The sequence below is a fragment of the Callithrix jacchus genome, chromosome 7, assembly GCF_049354715.1.
Source record: "Callithrix jacchus isolate 240 chromosome 7, calJac240_pri, whole genome shotgun sequence".
Lineage (NCBI taxonomy): Eukaryota > Metazoa > Chordata > Mammalia > Primates > Cebidae > Callithrix > Callithrix jacchus.
In genome coordinates, this window is record NC_133508.1 from 68966191 (window position 1) to 68990153 (window position 23963).

General features: G+C 51.0%; 4 protein-coding genes across 17 annotated transcripts in view; 1 reads left to right on the forward strand and 3 right to left on the reverse strand.

The window, feature by feature from the left end:
* LOC144576966 (uncharacterized) overlaps window positions 1-913 on the reverse strand; it is a 3523-nt gene extending 2610 nt beyond the window's left edge. Inside the window, exons 1-2 of one of the 2 annotated variants that reach the window (XM_078331088.1) lie at window positions 706-913; window positions 205-459 (exon numbers count right to left, since the gene is read on the reverse strand). In XM_078331088.1, the coding sequence (XP_078187214.1) occupies window positions 205-459; window positions 706-812 (362 nt within the window). In that variant the 5' untranslated portion in view covers window positions 813-913. Of the gene's footprint in view, window positions 1-204; window positions 460-685 lie in introns of both variants that reach the window. The other variant, XM_078331089.1, reaches the window with a different exon arrangement.
* LOC118155396 (testis-specific serine/threonine-protein kinase 3) lies at window positions 225-15367 on the forward strand. Of its 11 annotated transcripts, none has more exons than XM_078331068.1 (7): window positions 225-724; window positions 1146-1243; window positions 2314-2397; window positions 4209-4374; window positions 6911-7277; window positions 8534-10716; window positions 11779-15367. In XM_078331068.1, the coding sequence occupies exons 6-7, from the start codon at window positions 10572-10574 to the stop codon at window positions 12438-12440; spliced, it is 807 nt and encodes a 268-aa protein (XP_078187194.1). In that variant the 5' UTR covers window positions 225-724; window positions 1146-1243; window positions 2314-2397; window positions 4209-4374; window positions 6911-7277; window positions 8534-10571; the 3' UTR covers window positions 12441-15367. The 11 variants fall into 11 exon arrangements, with proteins under 11 accessions (XP_078187194.1, XP_078187197.1, XP_078187195.1 ...); XM_078331071.1 differs by having other exon boundaries at window positions 4318-4374; XM_078331069.1 differs by having other exon boundaries at window positions 225-711.
* On the reverse strand, window positions 9202-14594 carry FAM229A (family with sequence similarity 229 member A). The gene is given in 4 exon segments (XM_078331090.1): window positions 9202-9430; window positions 9604-9750; window positions 9832-9906; window positions 9908-14594. Coding segments are annotated over 4 exon segments (381 nt in total). The 5' UTR covers window positions 9964-14594; the 3' UTR covers window positions 9202-9327.
* The window catches only part of BSDC1 (BSD domain containing 1), a 30097-nt gene continuing 19404 nt past the window's right edge, over window positions 13271-23963 (reverse strand). For all 3 annotated transcript variants that reach the window (XM_078331067.1, XM_002750575.7, XM_003733399.6), the window contains exons 10-11: window positions 16522-16625; window positions 13271-14811 (exon numbers count right to left, since the gene is read on the reverse strand). In XM_078331067.1, coding sequence (XP_078187193.1) covers window positions 14779-14811; window positions 16522-16625 — 137 coding nt within the window. In that variant the 3' untranslated portion in view covers window positions 13271-14778. The remainder of the gene's footprint in view (window positions 14812-16521; window positions 16626-23963) is intronic.

Sequence of the window (23963 nt, forward strand, 5' to 3'; positions counted from 1 at the left end):
CTGCGCCCACTCCGCCCAGCCCCTTCCTTCCTTCCGCTCCCTGTCGCCTTCAGGCCCCGCCCTTCCCACCAAGTTCCGCCCACTCCCAGGCCGGGATCTTCGGCTCTGGGGATCCGCCCTTTCCCTAGACCGCGCCTCTTCGCGTAGGCCCCGCCCCCCGTCTACTCCCCGGGTCCTCGCCCCGCCCCTCCCCCGCGCACTCACGTGAGTCTCGGGCGTGCGCCGTAGCAGCTGGGCCAGCGTGCTGAGGGCACGTCGGCCAGGCCTGTGTCCCCGGGCAGCAGTAGCAGTTTGCGTGCCGGCCAGCGCCAAGCGGCGCCCGGAGGGTGGCGGCGCTGCGGGCTCAGCCAGTAGTCACCCAGGCTGCGGCGGGTGGCGGATACCGGCAACATTGGGCCCCGGCTGCCCCAGAAACACAACTCCTGGTCCAGGCGGTGCGGGGTTGTGGCCCGGGGCCGCCTGCGGGGGAGATGGCACAGCAGTCACCCCTGGAGAACAGGACAGGCGGGGAGGAGGGAGCTTCCTCGGATCGGATGAGGCAGGGCGCGGGCCGGAGTCACTCCTGGTCGATTTAGAGGGACTGGAGGCCCCTAGCGGGGCCTTCCCAAAGACCTGGGTGCCTCCTACCCCAGCCGCCAAACCAGGGCGCTTTATCCCGCGGGCGCCCTCCCTTGGTCCCCCTCACCGGGATAGAAGAAAATTCACCACGAAGTGAGCAGTCTCGGTGAATAGCATGATGTCCAGCCGGTCTGGCCCGACTTCGGCCTCTTTAATACCTGCCTGGGCGTGGAGGGGGAGGCCTGAAAACCCATAGGCCCCCTGGGACCGACTGTTTTTAGCAGGAGGCCAGGAGGTGTCAGCTGGCAGAGGAGGTGGGGGTAGAGCTGGTCTCTCGTGAGGTCTAGTCTGGTCTGCCCCCACTGGCCACTTCAGTGGGAGGGGGCTGGTCACCGGATCTCCAAGTTCACCAGAGACACTCCTCAGGGCCAAAGACAGAAGTGCAAGGACAGGGAAAGGCAGTAGGAGGGGACCAGGGACAGAAAGGTCAGCTGCCCGTTGGAAAAACCCTACCCTATCCCACCCAGGGCCTCCAGACCCTGCTCAAACAGTTTTTTTTTGAGACAGGGTCTCACTTTGTCATCCAGGCTAGAATACAGTGGGGTGATCATAACTCACTGCAGCCTCGACCTCCTGAGCTCAAACGATCTTCCTGCCTCAGTCCCCCAAGTAACTGGGACTACAGGTACTCACCACCACACCTGGCTAATGTTTTGTATTTTTTGTAGATACAGAGATTCACTATGTTGCCAAGGCTGGTCTCCAACTCCTGAGCTCAAGTGACCCACCAGCCTTGGCCTCCGAAATCTAGGATTATAGCTGAGCCACCAAGCCCAGCCTTTTCTTTTCTTTGCGTTAGGGTCTCAACTCTGTCACCCAGGCTGGGGTGCAGTGGCACAATCACTACTCACTGCATTCTCAACCTCCCAGGGCTCAAGCAATTCTCCTGCCTTTGCAGGAAGACTGCTGGGATTGAAGCAGCTGGGATGGCAGGCCCATGCCACCAAGTTCGACTAATTGTGTGTGTGTGTGTGTGTGTGTGTGTGTGTGTGTGATTTATTTATTTATTTTAAAGATGGGGTTTCACCATGATGGCCAGGCTGATCGTGAACTCCTGACCTCAGGTGATCCACCCACCTCGGCCTCCCAAAGTGCTAGGATTACAGGCATGAGCCACCGTGCCTGGTGTTTTTGTTTTTGTTTTGTTTTGTTTTTTAATAGAGATGGGGTTTCTCCATCTTGACCAGGCTGGTCTCAAACTCCTGACCTCAGGTGATCCACCCACCTTTGCCTCCCAAAGTGCTGGGATTACAGGCGTGAGCCACTGCGCCCGGCCATTTTTTGTGTTTTTTTTGTAGAGATGAGAGTTTTGCCATGTTGCCTAGGCTGGTCTCAAACTCCTGGGATCAAACAGCCTGCCCCTCTCCCAATCCGCTTTCCCAAGTGCTGGGGTTGTAGGCGTGAGCCACCACTCCTGGCTGGCCTCACACATTCCGGATGGTGTGCTCAGGCACAACTCACACCTCAAAGGGCCTTCTCTTCTCCCAGGCTTAGATGCACCCTGACCTGTTCCCATGGCCCTCATAGGAGCCTTTTCCCTAATTCTTTGCATGCTTAAATGTCAGCTCCTCAGCCAACTCTAGTTGGAGGCTGCTGGGGCTCCAGGACCCCCTAAACTGTCAGCAAAGTCCTGGTCCTGACACTTTCCTTCCCTGGAACTGAAAAGTCGATCTGTTTAACCCTCTCTTTTTGCAGAAGAGGCAACAGGTTCACAATGGGGCAGTGAAAAGCCAAAAGTAAAACCTAAGCTTTCTACAACTCTGCCTGCTCTTACAAAAGGTGAGACAACCCTTCTGTGTGTCCTTGTCCAGCTCAGGGCATGGGGTTCAGGGCTCAGAGCCCAGGCTGCTCCTGGCTCCTCCCTGATCCCTGGGGATCCTAAGGAACATGCTGGCCCAGCTCCCCTTCCCACATTGCCAGTTTGGGCTATTTCCCCTCCAGTGACTCACACTGGCTGCTGGGGAGAGTGGGCAGCTGTTCTGAGCCCCCAGAGCCCAGAACAGGTCCTGACTTGCCCCCCAGGTTGTGCAGCCATATTTGGGAATTTAATCTTTTTTTCCTCCATGGGGAATCTCCTTCCCCTAATCCCTTCTTTTTTTCCCTATCTTCAACCATTTTCCATATCTTCAGCCTCTCCCTCCCTGATGACTTCTTCCCATCAGCAGACAAAGAAGCTCTAGCCTTTCCTATCTTTGAAAAAAGAAAGCCCTCCCTCCACTCCACATCCTTCTCCAGCTCCCCTCTGCAGCCAGCATTCTTGAAGGAGTTGTATACACACGTTGTTTCCACTTCCTCACTCAGCCCCTGCAATCTGGCTTCCTCCCCCACCATTCCACAGGAACAACCCACCAAGGTCACCACTGACCTCCTTGTTGCTAAATCCAAGGGATGCTTACAAGTCCTTATCTGTCTTGACCCCTTAGCAGTGGCCAGCTTTGACACAAATAACTCCCTCCTCTTTGAGGTACTTTTAGGCCCTTGTATTTCTGGATACTGTGCACTTTTGATTTTCTTGCTATCTTACGGTTTGCTGCCACATGGCAAATTTCTTATCCTTTGCTCACTCCCTATTCATGGTTGTTCCCAGGCCTGCTAGTCTGTCCCTGGGGAGTCTCATCAACTCCCATGCCTTAAGCATCCAGCCCGTAAGTGCTGGAAACTCCTTTCTCTTTCTCAGTCCAGCCTTCTCCTCTGCCCCACACCTGCCTCCTGGACCTCTCCTGCTCAATATGCCACTTCTCAGGAAGCAGGCTGCACACCTGCCCTCCCTCCGTGTCCCCCAGCTTAGCCATCTCCCAGCTGTCTGAACCTGAAATCTGGATTCGGTTCTAGACTCTGTCCTCTCTCACCCTTTTCATCCTTAAGCAGCTACAAAATCCTATCCTTTCACGACATATCTAAAATCCCATTGCTTCTCTCCATTTCCGCCACCAACACCTGCACCAAGGCCCTATCACCTTTCACCAGAGAGGCTGCAGCAGCCTCTTGATCTGTCTCCCTGCTGCCACTCTCAATCCCCTATGTAGTCTGTTCCTATAGGGCAGCCGGGTGTCTCTTTTCAAAATAGGAATATGTCTCCCTGTACCATGTCTTTAGCACCAAGTTCACCCAACGCATGGCCCATACCAAACCCAGTGTTGGGGATGTTCCTCAGTCTTTGCCTGGGTAACAGCTTCTCATCCTTCAGTTCAAGGCTCCATTCCTTATGACAGCCATTTCCAACCTCCCAGCCAGGCAGGTGGCTCTGCTGTTGCTTCTTCTCACACCACCAAGGCCTCTCCTCTGTGGACCTTGCAGGCAGTCATTCACGAGCTAGTCTAATCTGCAGATTCCTGAGCCCTCCTGTTTTAGACCCTGGGGATGTCAGGAGGAGGATGGTCCTGCCCGCAGTGAGCCTGTAGTGTAACAGGAAGGACAGGCATTAAGTTCGGATCAGGAATAGATATTGAAGGCAACCCAGAGGACATGCAGGCCTTAAGGGTGGGGACCAATGGGTGGTCAGGGGAGCCATCTTTGAGGGTGATCTGTGGGGTCAGGCAGAAGGGACGGTGTGCTTAAGGTGGGAGGAATGTTTTGTGATGATTTGAAAGGTGTCCATTGTGGCTGGACAAGGGATGTGAAGAAGCCATTGATGAGGTTTAAATAAGAAACTGACCAGGCTGCGTTTGTGGTCTTTATAAAATAATTCTGGATTTGGAGGATCAAGTGAGGAAGGAAGGAGGGAGAGGCCTGGCAGGGAGCTGCTGGAATGATCAGGTGAGTAGTAAGAGGGGCCTGACTCAGGGCGGTGGCAGTGGATTTGGGCAGACTGAATCGTGGTTGTCAGGGAAAATGGAGGGAATGAAAATGGTTCCGGTACTTCTACCCTAAGGGTGGGTGGGGAGAGGGAAGTGGGAGCTGGACCACCCATATCCCCATGGTGACCAGGCCGTTCTACCTGTGATTCCTCATCCATCCTTTTTCTTTTTCTTCTTCTTTATTATGATTATTATTTTGAGACGGAGTTTTGATGTTGTTACCCAGACTGGAGTGCAATGGCATGATCTTGGCTCACCGCAACCTCTGCCTTCTGGGTTCAAGCAATTCTCCTGCCTCAGCCTCCCGAGTAGCTGGGACTACAGGTGTACACCACCATGCCCAGCTAATTTTTGTATTTTTAGTAGAGACGGGGTTTTACCTTGTTGACCAGGATGGTCTCGATCTCTTGACCTCGTGATGCACCCGCCTCGGCCTCCCAAAGTGCTGGGATTATAGGCGTGAGCCACTGCACCCGGCCTTTTTTCTTCTTTTTTTTTTTTTTAATTCATACAGTGACACAATCTCGGCTCACTGCAGCCATGACTTTCCGGGCTCAAGCGATCCTTCTACTTCAGCCTCCCGAGTAGCTGGGACTACAGGCACTCCCTACCATGCCTAGCTAATAGTTTTGTATTTGTAGAGATGCCATGTTGTCCAGGCTGGTCTTGAACTCCTATGCTCAAGTGACCCCCCTGCCTCAGCCTCCCAGAGTGCTGGGATTATAGCACCAGCCTCATCCTTGTTTTTCCCTTTTCTATTTATTTATTTTTGAGACCGAGTCTCAGTCTGTTGCCCAGCCTGAAGTGCAGTGGCATGATCTTGGCTCATGGCAACCTCGACCTCCTGAACTCAGGTGATCCTCTTGCCTCAGCCGCCCAAGTAGCTGGGATTACAGGCATGTGCCACCATGCTTGGCTAATTTTCTCTCTCTCTCTCTTTCTTTCTTTTTTGTAGAGACAGGGTTTTGCCACATTGCCCAGGCTGGTCTTGAACTCCTGGCCTTAAGAGATCTGCACACCTCAGCCTCCCAAAATGCTGAGATTACAGGCATGAACGACTGTGCCCGGCCACCCCATCTTTTTTCTTAGGGGAGCATATGGAGGCCCCTAAGAGGTAGAAGGTGCTATTAAGGACTAGGACAAGGCAGAGGGAAGAGAAGGGGAAGTTGTGTCAGAGTCCAGATGTGATGAGGCTTCAGGGAAAGTGGCATCTGGGGTTTCCTCAGAGCCTGGAAATTCTGTTTCTGGTTTCACTCTGAGACCTCCAAATCCTGACATGCTCAAACTCTGAGGCCCAGTCCTTGTAAGTCCTGGGGCCCTCTAGGAGATGTGAGTCTGTAGCTGGAAGTCCACAATCCCCTGACAAGTCCCAAGATGATAAGTAGGATTTTATTTTATTTTTTTAAATATAAAGACGGGGTTTCACCATGTTGGTCAGGCTGGTCTTGAACTCCTGACCTCAGGTGATCCGTCCATCTTGGCCTCCAAAGTGCTTGGATTACAGGCGTGAGCCACCACACCTGGCCTAAGTAGGATTCTTGACCATCCCTAATGTCAGTGTGCACTTTGGTTGAGGCAGTCCCCACACCTGTTACCTGCGTGATCCCATGTCATCCTCACATAATCCTTGGAGGCACATTGCTTATTTACCCTCATGGCACCTATGAGACTTCAAGGGGTTAAGGAACTTGCTCAAATTCACATGGCTAGGATGAGGTGGAGTGAGGATTTGAACCAAGGTTTGTGCTTTTAACTCCTGTGCTATATTAAGCCTGGCGACCCCCCTGGTTGATTGGCTCTGTAAGAGGAGGAGGATTTATGGGGGATTTGCTTGTGGTTGGGGTGGCTGTCCCCCTCTCATATCAAGTGATGGGAAAGGGTAGCACTGACGTCAGTTATTGCCATGGTGATACAGCAACCCTTTCCCTGCTGTCTCCATGGTAACCTGGGGGGTCCATCTGTACTTCGCCCCCTCCTTCTAAAAGGGGGTCCCTTAGGGAGGGGCTGGCTAATAAGGCGTCTGAGAAAGAAGTCAGGGAAGGCAGCCATTCGAGCATCCCCCTTTGCCTGGCCCCTCCCCATTCCTCAGGCCCAGAGAATAAGGCTGGGATCTGCATTGGGTCCTGCACTGGAGTCTGGAGACAGATGTACCCTTTAGGGTGAGGGATGCAGCTCTGTCTTTTCCACCTAGGGATACCCCTGGAAATTCCCCTGCCCCCAAACCCCCACCAAGTTCCTAGGCTCCTGAACAGAACTGCTAGGAAGTTGATAGAGAGAGAGGCAAGAGGGTTTCCGGGGGCTGGACATCACCCAACTCCTGGGGACAGTGTCTTTGGCTGTCTAGCTCTCTGCTGCCCCTTGAAGACAAAGGTAGGAGCAGCAGCCCTAGCAGTCTCTTGCTTCTCAAATGGTAGCTGTGGCAGTGATTCCTGTGTGGTGGACACACAGGTCCTTACTGAAACTTTCCAGCCAGTGTCATTAATCCCATTTTACAGACTTGAAGATGGAGGCCCAGAAGGGCTAATTAACTAGCTCAAGATTGCACAGTTAGAAAAACTGGAGTCAGGACTTGAACTCAGCACTAGTTTTGGCCAGTGGCTTTTCCCAGGATAAGGAGTAAGAAGAAACAGAGAACAGGATGAAGAGAAGAGAAATAGGAGAGTGAAGTGACCCAGGCAGGAGCCTGTTGTACTCTGCCTGCCTGCAGAACAAAGTTCAAACTCCTTCATCTGGTATGCAAAGGTCTCCTTGATAACAGCTTCTCTTCTGTTAGCTCATTCCTGGATCCCTTGCATTCTAAGCTCTGCAAGGGAAAATGATGTCAGATTCAGGCCTGGGTTCTCCGTACCAGGCATGGCCCAGGTAGGTGTTGATGAAAACTGATTGAACTGAGTTTCTTGAACTTACCCTTCACTTTCCTGCCTCCAGACCTTTACCCACAATGCTCCTCCCCAATGGGAATGCCCTTCCCCTTGTTTATGGGCATTCTAGAGCTAACTAGCCCTGTTGGCAAGGGCTGTGTCTGGAATCTTTGCATCCCTCACAAAGATTGCACATGGAAGGTGGCAGTAACTGGTTTCTAAATTTTTTTAGAGACAGGATCTCACTCTGTTGCTCAGGCTGGAATGCAGTAGTGTGACTTCGGCTCATTGCTGCCTTGAACTCCTGGGCACAAGGAATCCTCCTGCTTCAGGCTCCCCAGTAACTAGGACAATAGTCACACACCACCATATCTGGTTTTTGTTTTGTTTTGTTTTTAAAGAACGGATCTTGCTGTTTTCTATGCTGGTCTTGAGCTCCTGGGCTCAAGTGATTCTCCTGCCTCAGCCTCCCAAAGTGCTGGAATTACAGGCCTGAGCCTATTTTTATTTTATTTTATTTTTCTAAGGAAAGGAGGGTTGAGAAGAAAAGAGAAAAGAAGTGGGAAAGATGGTGGGGTGGGGGGTTGGTGGGAAAGGAAGACTGAAGGATTCAGCATTTGGGGGCTGGCAGAGTCCAAAGAGACCAGCTGATGCTCCCCCCTGCCTTTTTTTTAAACCAGTGAGGAAATAGGCCCTTTTAGTAAGCCTCCTACATGAAGACTGCCTGGGAGAGCATTTTATGTGGAAACAGAAGGGTATCCTTTCTGGGTGACTGTGGAATTCTAAGGTGCTCTAGGGAGAGGTTGGACTTCTCTACCCCATGAGAATTAGAGGAGGGTGTTGAATCAATTCTCCTTAGATGTCAGGGGACAGGAGACTGAACCTGACCTTTAGGTTACATTCCCCCATAAAAGCAAAATTGTAAAGTAGAATATACGGGCTCATTAAAGCAAAATTGGAAAGTAGAAAATTTTTAAGTGCTTAGCTTAAAAACTACCACTTCTAGGTAGGGTTCCTGTCATGGGCCTCTGGAGGGTGGATCTTAGGGCATGTGGTCTGAAGATGCTTCGGAGTGTGCTATCGTCACCTCTCATCGGTGGACCTTGGGCAAGTCTCAAAAAGGCTCATTTCACCCATCTGTAAAACAGCAAGTTAAACCACCGTTTTTGTGTGTGTGTTTTTGTTTTTCTTTTTTATTAAACCACCGTTTTTCAAATGGCCTCTTCCCAAATCTTTTTGTGATCCCTTCGGTTGTAGGAGAAACCAAGGCTCAGAATGGACTGGGGCAGCTCCAAACCCCTCCAACAAGGAAGGCCGCAGGCCCAGGGCCGAAAAGAGCATGTCGCAGAACCTTGTCGCTGGAGAGGATTAAAATGGGCCTGGTCGGGCGCCTGTGGTCCCAACTACTGGGGAGGCTGAGGTAGAAGAATCGCTGGAACCTGGGAGGCAGAGGTTGCAGGGAGGCAGAGGTTGCAGTGAGCCGAGATCGCGCCTCTGTACTCCAGCTTGGGCGACAGAGTGAGACTCCATCTCAATAACAAACAAAAAAAAAAAAACAAAAAACGCCTGGTATGGGTGGCCATTGGCTGTATTCTATGTTACTTGTCGGTCCACCTCTCTTCCCCGTCCTGTTCCCCTCCTCTGTGGGTTGCCGGCATCCCCCCACAGTGATGTGAATTTCACCGGAGAAGGGGTTAGAGATGGACAAGCCCCAGGGTAAAGGCTGCCCAGGGAGGGTCAGGACCAGCAAGAAGTGGGAGGAGGGAAGTGGTGCAGGTTGAAAAGGTGGAAGGGCAGGCCTCTAGGGTTGGGTCCAGTTGAGGAGGCTGCAGAAAGGGAAGTGTTACTGGGCAGTGCAGCTGGTGGACCCGACGGATAGACACTACCAACCCGAAGTGGAAAGAACAGTTTATGCTGTGCTTTATTAAAATGTGCATCATTCTTTTATTTTAAAATGTGCATCACTGTCTCGTGCTCGGCGCGGGGGACCTCAGCGTGGTGGCCCGCGGCGGCCATCGTTCCCGTCCGGCTCCAGTGGAGCTGCAATACGTTCACGTGGCGCGGGCCCGGGGGCTCCCGCCCATGGCCAGGTAAACGTCGATGGGCACGTGCAGCAGTGTCAGGCAGTGGCAGCCGGGGCAGCGTCGAAGCGGCCTGGGGAAAGCGGAGCGTGACAGGGGGCGCTGAGGCGGAGGCCCGGCCCATCCTGTGGGGGCACATCCACGTAGTTCACCTGGGGTCCCCCGGGGACCGGGACGTGGATGTGGGGACCTTACCGCTAGGAGCACCAAGTGGGACAGAGGGCGGGGCCACGGGGCGGGCCTCACCTGATCGGGTTGTGCTCCGTCGCTACCGCCTCCGGGCTGTCCTGGGACTCGGGGGCGGCGGCAAGGCCACGGGAGTCTCCGGCCTCAATGGGGAATCTCCGACCCTGCGGGGGCTCCTGGGCGCTCATGTCCAGGCCCCGGGGCGCTCTGCGCAGGGAGTGGCGGTCAGGCCTCTCCTGGGCCGCCGGGCGCCCCCGCCTCGCGCCCGACCCCTGGGTCGTCGCTCACCTGCTGGAGGCCAAGGCCGGTCCCAGGCTGAAAGCAGCTGCCCCAGCCCTGGCTACGGGAGAACGCTCCGGTCCGTGGAGCCGGGCAGGTGTCTGTGGCGCGTCCGGGTCCTGGCGTCGAGGAGGGCAGCATTGTGACCCGGGCCACGGCGCGCTGACCTCACAAAGCCCGTTCCTCCAGCTAGGGAACCCCCAACGGCGCCCCCGGCCGCCCCAGGCACTTAGCGCAGGTTGGAGCCTGGAACTGGAGGGCTTTGGCCATGGCACCTGGAGACCAGATCGGGCAGACCGCAGCTACCGGAGTGGGGCGCAGAAGGCCAGGGCAACCCGCCGCGAGATGGCGTCCACGCCTAGGATACTGGCATCCCCCGCCCACACAGACGCCGCGGAAGCCCTCCTAGAGGGGGCTATGACCCAGTGCCTGGCGCGGGAGTGGGCGCGGCAGTGACTTAACCCGGGCTGGGTTTGGTGGTGGTAGTGAGAGCAGATAGGGGCACTACCATTTTGGCCAAGGGTCACACAGCATTTACATCACAATTGCACCGGAGTTTTAAAATGTCTGACCCTCTCCCTCCCCACCACCCGCGGCTGTGTCCAGACAGAGAATGTTCTAACGCTGGGGGCGGCTGCGGATGAAGTGCTTGGGGAGAAAAGGAGCAGGCCAAGGGTGATGGTGGCTTACAGCTGCCTCGCAGAGGCAGCATGAGCTGAGAGGGTGATAGGAAGGAGGCGCTAGACAGCATGGAGGACTTTCTGCTCTCCAATGGATACCAGCTGGGCAAGACCATTGGGGAAGGGACCTACTCAAAAGTCAAAGAAGCATTTTCCAAAAAACACCAAAGAAAAGTGGCAATTAAAATTATAGACAAGATGGGAGGGCCAGAAGGTGAGCCAGGGCCCCTTTGGAGGGAGGGCAGGCTGGCTGAGGCCAGGTGGGTGCTTCCTCCAGTTAGATTATTCGATCATTCCCTGCTCCCACTGGTCTGGAACTAAGCAAGCCCCGTGGCAGCTCTGGAGTGGGTCAGTGGGGAACAGAGGCGTTCTAAGAGTCCAGGAACATTACATCCCCCAAACACAAGATTAAAGTAGCATGAGGTGAAGGATCCTCAGAGGCAAAACCTGAGCTGGGGCCGGACGCGGTGGCTCAAGCCTGTAATCCCAGCACTTTGGGAGGCTGAGGCAGGTGGATCACCAGGTCAAGAGATTGAGACCATCCTGGCCAACATGGTGAAACCCCGTCTCTACTAAAAATACAAAAATTAGCTGGGTGTGGTGGCTTGCGCCTGTAGTCCCAGCTACTGGGGAGGCTGAGGCAGAATTGCTTGAACCCAGGAGGCGGAGGTTGCAATGAGCCAAGATTGTGCCACTGCACTCCAGGCTGGCGCCTGGCAACAGAGTGAGACTGTCTCAAAAAAACAAACAAACAAAAAAAAAACCTGAGCCGGCTTTCCCTTCTGGCAGGGGAACAGTCTCTGAGACAGAGACTGCCTGAGGCCACAGCCAGGGCTAGCAGAGAACAGAGGCTGGTGCCAAGGCCAATGGATATGGGGAAAAGACAGGGCTCATGGAAAAAATTGTGGGTCAGGGGACAGCGGTGGGAGAAGCTGGCTTATCACCCTTTGGGCAAATCAGACCTTGTAACTCGAGATTCTGTGGCTTTGTCTAAAAGTCCCCAAAGCACCTTGCTATCCAGTCTGACAGACTGCTCACAACAGTCCACAAGTTGGTGGGGAGTGGTTCCTTTGAAAGATAGGTTAGTGACAAAAATAACAGAAGTGAACATTCTTTGCAATATCCAAGCAGCTAGACATATTTAAGACCATTAAGGGAGCCAAGAAATAAGACCCAGACAAGGTGGGCAGGACAGAAGTTGGAAGGCAGAAGACAGGTGTGAGGAGGTAGGCCTTTCTGATCTTCCAGCCCATCTCTACTCTCCTTACTTCCTCAGAGTTTATCCAGAGATTCCTTCCTCGGGAGCTCCAAATAGTCCGTACCCTGGATCACAAGAACATCGTCCAGGTGTATGAGATGCTGGAGTCTGCCGATGGGAAAATCTACCTGGTAATGGAGCTGGCCGAGGGAGGGGATGTCTTTGACTGCGTGCTGAATGGGGGACCACTGCCTGAGAGCCGGGCCAAGGCCCTCTTCCGTCAGATGGTTGAGGCCATCTGCTACTGCCACGGCTGTGGTGTGGCCCACCGGGACCTCAAATGCGAGAACGCCTTGTTGCAGGGCTTCAACCTGAAGCTGACTGACTTTGGCTTTGCCAAGGTGTTGCCCAAGTCACACCGGGAGCTGAGCCAGACCTTCTGCGGCAGCACAGCCTATGCCGCCCCCGAGGTGCTGCAGGGCATTCCCCATGATAGCAAAAAAGGTGACATCTGGAGCATGGGTGTGGTCCTATATGTCATGCTCTGTGCCAGCCTACCTTTTGACGACACAGACATCCCCAAGATGCTGTGGGAGCAGCAGAAAGGGGTATCCTTCCCCACTCATCTGAGCATCTCGGCCGAATGCCAGGACCTGCTCAAGAGGCTCCTGGAACCTGACATGATCCTCCGGCCTTCAATTGAAGAAGTTAGTTGGCATCCATGGCTAGCAAGCGCTTGATAAAAGCAATGGCAAGTGCTCCCCAATAAAGTAGGGGGACAAAGCAAACTCAAAAACCCGCTTCTAAAATGGTGATAGATATTTTACGCTTTAAGTTTACTCATCCTAAAACTTACAGACATCCTCCCTAGCCTTACTACTCTTTCCATGTAGATATCTTCATGGAACCCAAGGGCCTCATTCAGACTTCCTTTTTTCTTCCCCTCTGAGACAGAGTCTTGCTCTGTCACCTAGGCTGGAGTACAGTGGCACGATTTCAGCTCACTGCAACTCCTCCTCCCAGGTTCAAGCGATTCTGCTACCTCAGCCTCCCCAGTAGCTGGGCGCCTACCACCACGTCAGGCTATTTTTGTATTTTTAGTAGAGACAGGGTTTCACTATGTTGGCCAGACTGGTCTCGAACTCCAGACCTTAAGTGATCTACCTGCCTTGGCCTCCCAAAGTGCTGGGATTACAGGCGTGAGCCATTGCACCTCACCCGACAAGTGATTTTTCATACTAAAGTTAATTTTAAAAGACCCGAGAATCAAATACACATGGGGAGGAAAGGAGAAAAATGACCAAGAGCAACTGAAACCACTGTTGCTGCAACTTCCTTTCCAAATAAAAGTGAGGCATTGGGAATGCAGAGATGGCCTCTCGACTCCTTGTCCTGGTGAGAGGACTGCTGGAAGTCCTGCCCCTTTTTCATCCCAAAGGCAAAGCTGAATCTGGGATGAGGACAAGGGACCTCCTCTGGACCCAGGCTATCCCCCTACCCTGCCTCTGGCTCCAAGTGGCCCAGTGCAGCTGCCAAGGGGACAAAAATAGACCCCCAGACACCTTCCAGCTTCGGCTGAATCACTTTAATGCTGTTAACTGTAAGTCTGTAAAAGGTTCAGGACAAAGTTCTTTTTTTCTTTCTGTTTTAATTATAAAACTAACAGCTGTTAGAATCTTTTTTTCTTTTCCGTTTTTGTTTTCCCAGCTACAAAATACTCTGGGCAGATGCATTATAATTTAAAATATATAATATTGCACAAACAACCAAAAGGTTAATTAAACTAAAGAAATAATTACAAAGAGAAAAACCCCATCCCATCAAAAACAAGATTCAGCATTCTCTCCATCCCACCCCCTCACTGATGGTTTGAAGTGGAAGTGACCCCACTCTCTTGGTATCCCTGACCACGATCCATTTCACTCACTGGTGAGCACACCAGATTAGGTACAAGAATCACCAGAGCAGCATCGTGAAGCACCAGGCTCTCCAGAAATTCCTGCAGCCCCTCATTCCCCTAGAGGTGCAGCTTTACCAGAATGGAGGGTGAGAGCACAAAGGCTGGGTCTGTCTTCAGGAAGAGCTTTTGCAGAAGCCTGATGAGAGTTTCAAGTTCAGCCCCAGGATAGCCCTTCCAGAGGCAAAAGGGCCAAGGCGGAGAAGCTAGGCTTACCAGAGTTGTAAGTACTTGGCTCTGATCACCACTCTGTACCGCTGGTAGCTGTTTTGTGTCCTAAGCTACAGGGGAGTTGAGGTGGGTAGCTGGTTGGACAAGGTATCCTGCCAGGCAACACACAGAAGGGCCTGAAGTGGCCCCTCCCTTCTTGGGGAGGGGAAGAAACACAAGAGCGAACTCCTGTAGGTGGCACAGCTGGGCTAAGGACTTGGGTGCATCTGACATGAAGAAGCCCTAGGAAGGCATGGGGACAGACCAGCGTGGGCTGGAGGAAAGGAAGGAGGTGGGTCAGGGTTTGGTCTCTGGATTCTGGACCCCAAAGGAGTCTTTCTAGGAATGGAAAATGCCTGGGAGGGGGAGATTTCCAAGAGAGGCAAATTTCCCAGAGATAAGAGCCTCTTGCCCACTGGGATAGGAACCAAAATGTGTTCGCTGTCCCTGTTTAGCCAAGGGCAGGTGGCATGGCCCTCCCTGCCTGCTTATGGGTGGACAGAATGTGTGGTCTCGGCTTCCTCTGAGAGACTGGTGGTTTAGCTTCTGTCTACACAGGCAGAAGGGCTAGAACTATCCCTTGGGACTTCCCAGCAGGAGTGTCCAGGAACAGTGGGTGTTCAGCAGAAAAACGTAGGCTCTTCTGGTGAAGGGGATAGGTTTCTTCTCTCTTGGGTCATCCTATTGTTGGCACAAGTCAGAGTTCCTGGCTGGGATTTAGAGAGCCCCTTCCCAGGCGTGAGCAGAGGCCCAGAGGGCCAGCAGGGAGCCCCCAGAATCTGTGCCCAGAGTTCTGGTTGGCAGAGGAGATTTGGGGGGACATTCTCAGTCAGAGTCTTCCAGGGCTGGGCTGAGGCGAGCAAGAGAGGTGAGAGATGCCATGGGTGGGGAGCTGCTACCTCCAGTTCCCCTCATTCCCAGTCCTCCCACTCTACATCTTCCAGCTGCAAATGGGAGAGGATAATGGAAATCACAAACACACAGTTATTCCTGAGTCAGGCCCAGACCTAACCTCCCCTTGCTGAGCAGAGCCGCCGCCCATCCCCCATCCCAGGCCATACTCTGCCCCCACTGAGAGTGAACCCCTAGTCTTAAGGAATGTGTGTGAGGGGTGGGCTTGCTCTGATTATTTCAGACCTAAAGGAAATGCTTCCACCAACCAACACCAGACACCACAAGGTGATGGCTGTCTACAGGAACCAAGTCAGTCCCAGTCCCTTATGGAGAACTTGCCTCCTGCTGAGCAGAGAACGCCATGGCTCTGAGACACAGAGAACTTAGGAGGCCTGAGCAGATACTTGGCCTTGAACACAAAAGACCAGTGTGATCCAGGGCAAGTTACTTAGGCTCTGGGTGAATGGGGGGCCACTGCCTAAGTGGCACTGTGGTCAAAAGCAGAGGTGGCAGTGGACTACAGGTGCTCACAAGGTCTTCACTAGGGGCGCCAACCCCCAATTCCGAGCTCAAGTCTCCCCACGGAACCTGTTCTTGCTTTGTTCCTTCTCTGGGCCTGCTGTTGGCTGAGCCCTGCAATAGCAGGTTCTAGAGCATTCAAGTGTATTGCATGTCAGGTTTCAAAGGGGGCTGCAAAGACAAAAAAGCCAGCAAGCCCCTGTGGCCTGACAGGGCACTAGGGACCTTCTCTGTCCTGGGTATGGTGAAGTAGTCACAAGTCCAAAATACTCATGAGTAGGTAAAATAATCCCCCAAGGCTTCAGTTTCACATCATGAAAAACGAGGCCCCTCACATGTCTTTAATCTGCCCACCTCCTTCTAGCCTAGGTTCATGAGTTACATGATGGAAGGACTCACTTGGTTTTTGTGTGACAGTGGAAGTAATGCTGATGTGAATCAGATGTCTAGGCTGCAGTGACAGTCCTGTCACTTATTAGCTGGGAGAGCTTTGGAGTGTTGCACTCTCTCAATCTAAATGAGCCACTTTTGATTCCGAGAGGTAGTAAAGAATAACAGTACTAAGGCCTCTTTGAGCTTCATAACTGTAACGGATTTTGTGGCATTTATCACGAATGTTTCCTGAGTGCCACCATATCTCAGGCACATGGATCACCTCATTACAGCTTATATGCCAGGTTTGATAATGATCAATTCCATGTTTCAGATGTTCAGAGGCTCAGGTTAAGTAACATGCCCTTGACACACTGGTCTTTTGTCTCCAAGGCCAAGTATATGCTCAGGCCTCACACCTGGGGACCACAAGTCAGAAGGTCTGGCAGGGTTTGATAACTGTTTTCTCTTTTTTTTTCAAAGACAGAAATGAGGTCTCACTATATTGGCCAGGCTGGTCTTGAACTCCTGGCCTCAAGTGATCCTCCCATCTTAGCCTTCCAAAGTGCTTGGATTACAGGCGTGAGCCACCATGCCCAGCATGTCGTCTGTTTTCTTAAGCGGTTTCTCAGGCAATTTTGATACAGAGCTCAGGTCAAGAACCCTCCCCTCTTACCACCCTGGAACTGAGGGGAAGTGGAGCCTGCTGATGACCATTGTTGTGGGACTGAGCAGGAAGCTCCAGCTTCTTTCCCACAACACGCCACCTGAGACAGGAGCAAGGACCCTCCTGAGCGGACAGCTGGGATGGCTGGGGACAGTTCTCACACCCAGTACCACTAGGCTCACTTCCCACCAGGCCCACTCACCTCCCCAGAGGCATCCACTTTGGAAAGTGCCATCTGCACTTCCTCTTCGGTCATGTCCAAGTCAAAGTCTTTCTCCCAGTCCTCACTGATGTCCGTGCTTGAGCCTGGAACCATAAGCCACAGTGTGAAAGGCAGGAGGAGGCAGGGAAGGGGCACCTGAAGAGGATGTAGCTGGGGAGACAGCACGCTTTAAAGGGTCTCACAAATACACAAGTCTTTACATTCTGTGTTGACTCTGGCCCAGTGATCCCACTTTTCTGTTTTGTTTCTTTAGATGGAGTCTCACTCTGTAGCCCAGGCTGGAGTACAGTGGTGTGATCTCAGCTCACTGCAACCTCTGCTTTCCAGGTTCAAGTGATTCTCCTGCCTCAACTTCCCAAGTAGCTGGGACTACAGGCGTTCGCCACCATGCCCGGCTTATTTTTGTACTTTTCGTAGAGATGGGGTTTTATCCTGTTGGCCAGGCTGGTCTTGAACTCCTGATCGCAAGTGATTGGCCCGCCTCAGCCTCCCAAAGTGCTAGTATTACAGGTGTGAGCCACCGTGTTCCGCCCCCACTGTCAAGAATCTATTCCAGGCCAGACACGGTGGCTCATACCTGTAATCCCAGCACTTTGGGAGGCTGAGGTGGGTGGATCACTTGAGGCCAGGAGTTTGAGACCAGCTTGGCCAACATGGTGAAACCCCGTCTCAAAAAAAAAAAGAATCTATTCTAAGGAAAAATCCTGGATTCAGTCAGAAATTTCACCAAGAGTATTCACTGCAGTGCTGTCATAGTGATGGAAACCTAGGCACAATCTTAAAAGTCCACTGACAGGGAATTAGACAAGTAAATAGTGAGTTACATGATGGAACACTGTAGGCTGTTAGAGGTTAGGGTGGAGAAGAACTTCACATCCGTACCAAACAGCCTTAATCTATTACCTCAGAAAAAGTAGGTCACTAAAGAGTGGAGAAGCACTGTGGTCCAGAGGCTCCAAGAGAGTCACAGAAATCTTCCAGAGGAAATAAATAGTGAACTGGCCAGGCACAGGGGCTCACACCTGTAATCCTAACACTTTGGGAGGACAAGGTGGGAGGAGTGCTTAAGGTCAGGAGTTCAGATCAGCCTAGGCAACATAGTGTGACCTTGTCTCTAGAAAAAAATTTAAAAATTAGCCAGGTGTGGTAGTGCACAGCTGAGTAGTCCCAGCTACTCAGGAGGCTGAGGTGTGATGATCGCTTGAGCCCAGGAGTTCAAGGTTGCAATAAGCTATGATCATGCCACTGTACTCCAGCCTGGTGACAGATCAAAACCCCGTCTCTAAAGAAAACAAACAAAAACCTCCCCTCAAACCCCAAAACCGTGAACCTCTTCCTCTTCACTCCATCCTGCCCATATTAATCTTATTCCTCCAGAAACATACCAGGCACATTCCCAACTTAGGGCTTTTGCATGGGCTGTTCTCTGTACCAGAAACTCGTCTCCTCAGATAACCACAAGACCAACTTTTCACCTCCTTCACACCACTGCTCAAATCTCACCTTCTAGATGTGGCCTACATTGGCCATCCTAGTTGTTTAAAGAGCAACCCATCATCACCCTCACCCTGCTCTAGTTGTTCTTTTTTTTTTTTGAGACAAAATCTCACTCTGTCACCCAGGCAGGAGTGCAGTGGCATAATCTCAGCTCACTGCAACCCCCACCTCGTGGGTTCAAGTGATTCTCTTGCCTCAGCCTCCTGAGTACCCGGGATTACAGTCCTGTGCCACCATGCCTGGCTAATTTTTGTATTTTTAGTAGAGACAGGGTTTTACCATGTTGGCCAGGCTGAACTCCTGATCTTAGTTGATCTGCCCACCTCAGCTTCCCAAAGTGCTGAGATTACAGGTGTGAGCCACTGTGCCTGGCTCTGGATTGTCCTTTTATTCATTGCAGTGCTCACTCTCTAACATATTATATCATCAGACTTAATATGTTTATTATCTATTAATGTTAGAATATGAGCCCTGTGAGGGCAGGGATCTTTTGTTTTTTTCCTTAGGTATTTCAAGTTCTTAGTTGGTACCAAATAAATAGTCACACACCCTTTCTGCAAACCAGAGGTTGGCAAATGATGGCTCATGGATCAAATCCAGCCATGTCACATCATTTGCTTACATATTCTCCGCTCCTGCTTTCATGCTACAAGAGCAGAGATGAGTAATTTCGACTGCATGGCCCAAAGAGCTTAAAATATTTACAGTCTGGTCTTATACAGAAAAAGTTTACCACCCCCTGCTCCAGATGATTCTGATGCCTGCTGTTTGTACTATTTGATAATCACTGCTCTAAACATTCATATTTGGCTATGACTACTTATAGTCAATATTAAAAATGTATATATAAAAGTTATTACTAAGAGGCAAACTACACAAGGAGTTCCTTTCAATAAAGCATATACGGTCTGATCTCCAGTTTTAAAGTGTGCCCACACATGCATGCACACATGCAGAAGAGATGAACAAGATACCCAAATACACTAGCAAAGTTATCCCTAGGTGATGAGGTCATGGGGTGACTTTTCTTGGTTATTTTGTTCCTAAAATGAACATATATTACTTTGTAATCTTTTTTTTCTTGAGATGGAGCTTCACTGTTGTTACCCAGGCTGGAGTGCAATGGCACAATCTCGGCTCACTGCAACCTCCACCTTCTGGGTTCAAGCAATTCTCCTGCCTCAGCCTCCTGAGTAGCTGGGATTACAGGCACGCATCACCATGCCCAGCTAATTTTTGTATTTTTAGTAGAGACGGGGTTTCAACTTGTTGACCAGGATGGTCTCGATCTCTTGACCTCGTGATCCACCCACCTCGGCCTCCCAAAGTGCTGGGATTATAGACGTGAGCCACCGCGCCCAGCATTGTAATCTTTTTTTAAAGCCCCCTCAAAAAGAGTCGGTCCCTGATCCTCCAATGGCATGACCAGTAAAAATCTCCATTTCTTTTTGTCCAACCTACTCCTCACCAGATACCTCGGTGCTGAGACCTACCCCTTAGCCCCACTCCTACACTGCTTATACAGTATCCTGCATTATCCTCTCTTCTAGCCAGAGCATGATCTCTGGAGCCAGGCAGGCCTGGGTTGAATACCTATTCCTTTACTGTGCAGTCTTGGGAAAATTACTGTGGCTTCAGTCTATTTATAAAATATGGATAAATGTACCCTCTTTGCAAAGAAGCACTGGAGAAGCTTATTAGAATGCAGATTTCTGGCCGGGTGTGGTGGCTCATGCCTGTAATCCCAGCAGTTTTCGAGGCCGAGGCGGGCAGATCACAAAGTCAGGAGTTCAAGACCAGCCTGGCCAATATGATGAAACCCCTTCTCTACTAAAAATACAAAAATTAGCTGGGTGTGATGGTGTGCGCCTGTAGTCCCAGCTATTCAGGAGGCAGAGGAAGGAGAATTCGCTTAAACCTGGGAGGCAGAGGTTGCGGTGAGCCAAGACTGAGCCACTGCACTCCAGCCTGGGCAACAGAGCAAGACTCTGTCTTGGGGAGAAAAAAAAAAAGAATGCAGACTCCCACTCTGCTAAGACTCCAACCAGGACTCAGCAGGTCTAGGTGGTAGCTGGTGAGGCTGCATTATCAGCAGGTACCTGTGTGATTCTGTGTAAACCTGGGCCTGCAGTTTGAGAAACAATGGTGTTAGAATTAGAGGTATGAATGTAAAGTGCCTATTACATATACACATGGCTATGAATGAATGGCGCTGCATTTCTTCTAAGGGCCTTGTCTCAGAGTTCAGTCATTTTGTACATGGCACTTCAGCAAGTCAGGGCAACCAAGACCCAGTTCTTCTGACTCTGCACCTACATCTATCTGTGCCTGCAGGACACTTAGGTGACATTCATCTGGCTGTCACCACAGGCTTCCTGTGGGTTAGCCGGACTCCTGGCTGCTTCCTCACTTCACAGCTTTGGCTGCGGCCCTAACAGCTTTCCCTAACCTCAGGTTGCCCTCTAGGGACTTGAAATAATCTCTTTAGTCTTAAATGCTATGGCAGATCCTTTTAGGGGTAGAGAACACAGTATCCACTACCATTTCTGGAATATTCCACATCTGGGCCAGGCGTAGTGGCTCACGCCTGTAATCCAAGCACTTTGGAGGCCAAGGCAGGTGGATCACCTGAGGTCAAGATTTCAAGACCAGCCTGACCAACAAGGTGAAACCCCGTCTTAAAAAAAAAAAAAAAGGAATATTCCACATCTACCTCTTGGGTGGGTATTAACAGTCCCAGTATACAGATGAGGAAATGAAGGCTTCAGGTGGTGCAGGGAGACATGAAGCTGGGCTCTCCTTCCACTATCCTGTCACACAAGTAGAGCACTAAGATCTCCATTACAACCTGCATGTGGCAGAGAGCTGAGACCTGTGCTACATCTGAAGACCTCAGGATGGAGTTCTACTAGTTTGATTTTGAAAACAGAAGTTTTCAGGTGATTGCTACCTGGTAGTGCTGTCACTCACAGCTCATTTTATTCTGTTTAATTGACTCTTTGCTTCCCTAGTTAAGAAACAGAGGCAAAAATACTTCTCTTAAGTCATACAGTCAGTCACGAAGTGAGGTCTTAACTTTCAGTCTCCTTCCAGGCCACAGGCCTGCCCCCATCTCCCCTCCTGTCCCCTGCGGAAAGAAGTCCAGTCTCTCAGAACACAGTCATCCTGTGACAAACTGCAGGTGAGAAGCAGCTGTGCGATGACAGGGATCACCCTGAGACCCAGTAAGACCCTTTGGCTACGGCATCCCAAGAAACTCTGCTGTACCTAGAAACCAAACTTTATGTCACCCTAAGATGTGGGCCCAAGAGGAAAAAGGAGTCACTTTGTCTCCAAGCCCCCATTCTTCCTTTTAAGATGTATTCCCTCTACATGTTCCCACCGTCCCAGCCTAGTCCAAGACTCTGGCTTCCTCCCACCTGACTACAGTTGTTTCTGGTGGGTCTTCTGTAGCACATCCCCAGCCCCTCCTTTCACAGGCCCCAAGTGCGGCAGAAGCAGCACAGAAGAGTGGTTCAGACCTTACGTTTACCTCTCCTATAATTTAAATTCCATCCAGTCTCCAATAACTACTAATCTTTTCTGATCGTCCTCTTTGTAGCCCAATTCCAAATGAAACCTATCATTTGTAACTCTCCAACTGTTTCACTGTCCCTCACACTCTCCTTACTCAGCTCAGATTCCATGAGTCATCATTCTGATCACTTCTTGCATATACTTTTTCTTTCCTTTTTTATTTTGAGACAAAGTCTCACTCTGTTGCCAGGCTAGAGTGCAGTGGCACGATCTCAACTCACTGCAACTGCTGACTCCCTGGTTCAAGCGATTCTCCTGCCTCAGCCTCCTGAGTAGCTGGGAATACAGGTGCACATCACCACACCCAGCTAATTTTTGTATTTTTAGTAGAGATGGGGTTTCACCATTTTGGCCAGGATGGCCTTGATCTCCTGACCTCGTGATCTGCCTGCCTTGGCCTCCTAAACTGCTGGGATTACACCTGCTGGCAGGTGTGAGCCACTGCACCCAGCCTCCCTTTTTTTTTGAGACAAGGTCTCAATGCTGTCACCCAGGCTGTTATTGCAGTGGACTGATCTCAACTTACTGCAGCTTCAACCTCCCCACTCAGGTGATCCTCCCATTTCAGCCTCCTGAGTAGCTGGGACTACAGGCATATGCCACCACATTTGGCTAATTTTTTGTATTTTCTGTAGAGAGGGGTTTTACCACAATGCCAGGGCTGGTCTTGAACTCCTGGGTTCAAGGGATCCACCTGTCTCAGCCTCCCTTCAGTACTGCAATTACAGGCGTGAGCCACTGTGCCCAGTCAGACTTTCTTTTCATCCACTGATTTTACCTGGCTAAACTTGAACCTAATTATACCCAACTCCCCATCTGCTCTGTTCCTGCACCTGAGCAACTGAATGTGGCTGAACAAAAATACAACAGTTTGATGGTCTCACTTAAAATCTACAATCACAACCTCAATGAGCCCAGCCATCCTATTGCACCTGTCAGGCCCATCACCTACTCTTCCCTCTCCTACAGGACTATTTCACACTGTCTGAAATATTTATTGGGTGGGTGACTGATCTCAGTTTCCTACCACTAGAAAAATGGGAAAAAATGCACAGATCTCATAGGGCTTTTGTAAGGATTGAGTAATATGCATATGAAGTGCTTAGCACAGATCTAGACACACAGAAAGTGCTCAGAGAATGTTACCTCTATTATCATTTCCCCAAAGCAGGGCTCTACTTAAATTTCTTCTCCAATTGAGGCTCTATCATAAAACAATTATCCTGTTTATAGCAGACCAAACAAAGGCTTAGAGAAGATTAGTAATCTTTCTGAAGTCACATGGCTTAACTAATAAATCAAGATGGGATTTGAACCCAGAGCTGTCTGAACTCCAGAACCAACGCCCTTAGCATCCATGCTCTGCTACTTTATGGCCCCAAGGCCAATCTTCTGAATCCAGCTTAAGGTTTTAAATTCTGAAGTTCTATTTCTGAGTCAACCCACTCACCCTTCTTGTACTTCCTTCTCCTGAGAGAGAATACAGAAGAGTGGGTTTAGGTCACTGCCCCTTAAACATGCTGCCCCATGCCCTTTGCTAGTTGGACTTTGTAGGCCCCCTTAGCTTAGACTACCACTCCCCTGCACCTGCCCCAAACTCTCCAACTCTCCTACACAAGGCTTCTCCTTGGTGAAGCACCACAGATGTCCAGAGATTCCTTCTTTCTCTGAACTCTTCCAGTACCAGACTGACACATCCTGCTTCATGCTTCCTCAAAGACTGCAGCTTCTGCCCCTCCCCACTCAGTGTCTCAGAAAGAACAGGTAGGGGCTCAATGGATAACTTCACTGAATTAGAGACAGAAGGGAAGCACTGGGTTGGAGACTGGAAAGTTCATGGTTTCTACCAGGTAATAGGTTAGGGGTGGGGTGGGGTCCATTTCCCATCCACTGTGGCAAGCCAGTCCCTTACTGCGCTAGCAGGCCAGGCCTTCCCTGCTGGGAAAGTTTTGTGGCTATGGGGCTGGTGCTGAGTGTTAGCAAAGACAGGAGAGCATGCGTGTGTAGAGAGTGTGGGTGGTGGTGGGGGCTGGAGGGTGGTTCTTGCTGGTAATCAGCCATCTCTGAGTGGCATTTTGGATGTGGCAAAAAGGCTGACACCAAGGCTATCCTTGTCCTTTAATTCCTGCAGTTACAGAGGTTGCTCTTTGACATAAACTCAGAGTCTCCAGTCTAAAATTCTATTATACAGATAAAAAACTGAAGCTCCATTACTCAAGCTGGGTCACTGTAAGTTCATGGCGTTCATTTTATTCTTCTTTAAATGGTACATATGAGTGTTGTTTCTATACTGCATAATAATGAAGGCTTAGGGAAGCCAAATGACTTTCCTCAGGTTACACAGGGAA

Coding starts and splice junctions, on each gene's coding strand:
- LOC118155396 (XM_078331068.1), top strand. CDS start 10,572: ATGGAGGACTTTCTGCTCTCCAATGGATACCAGCTGGGCAAGACCATT. Junction 10,717..11,778: donor CAAGATGGGAGGGCCAGAAG/GTGAGCCAGGGC, acceptor TTACTTCCTCAG/AGTTTATCCAGAGATTCCTT.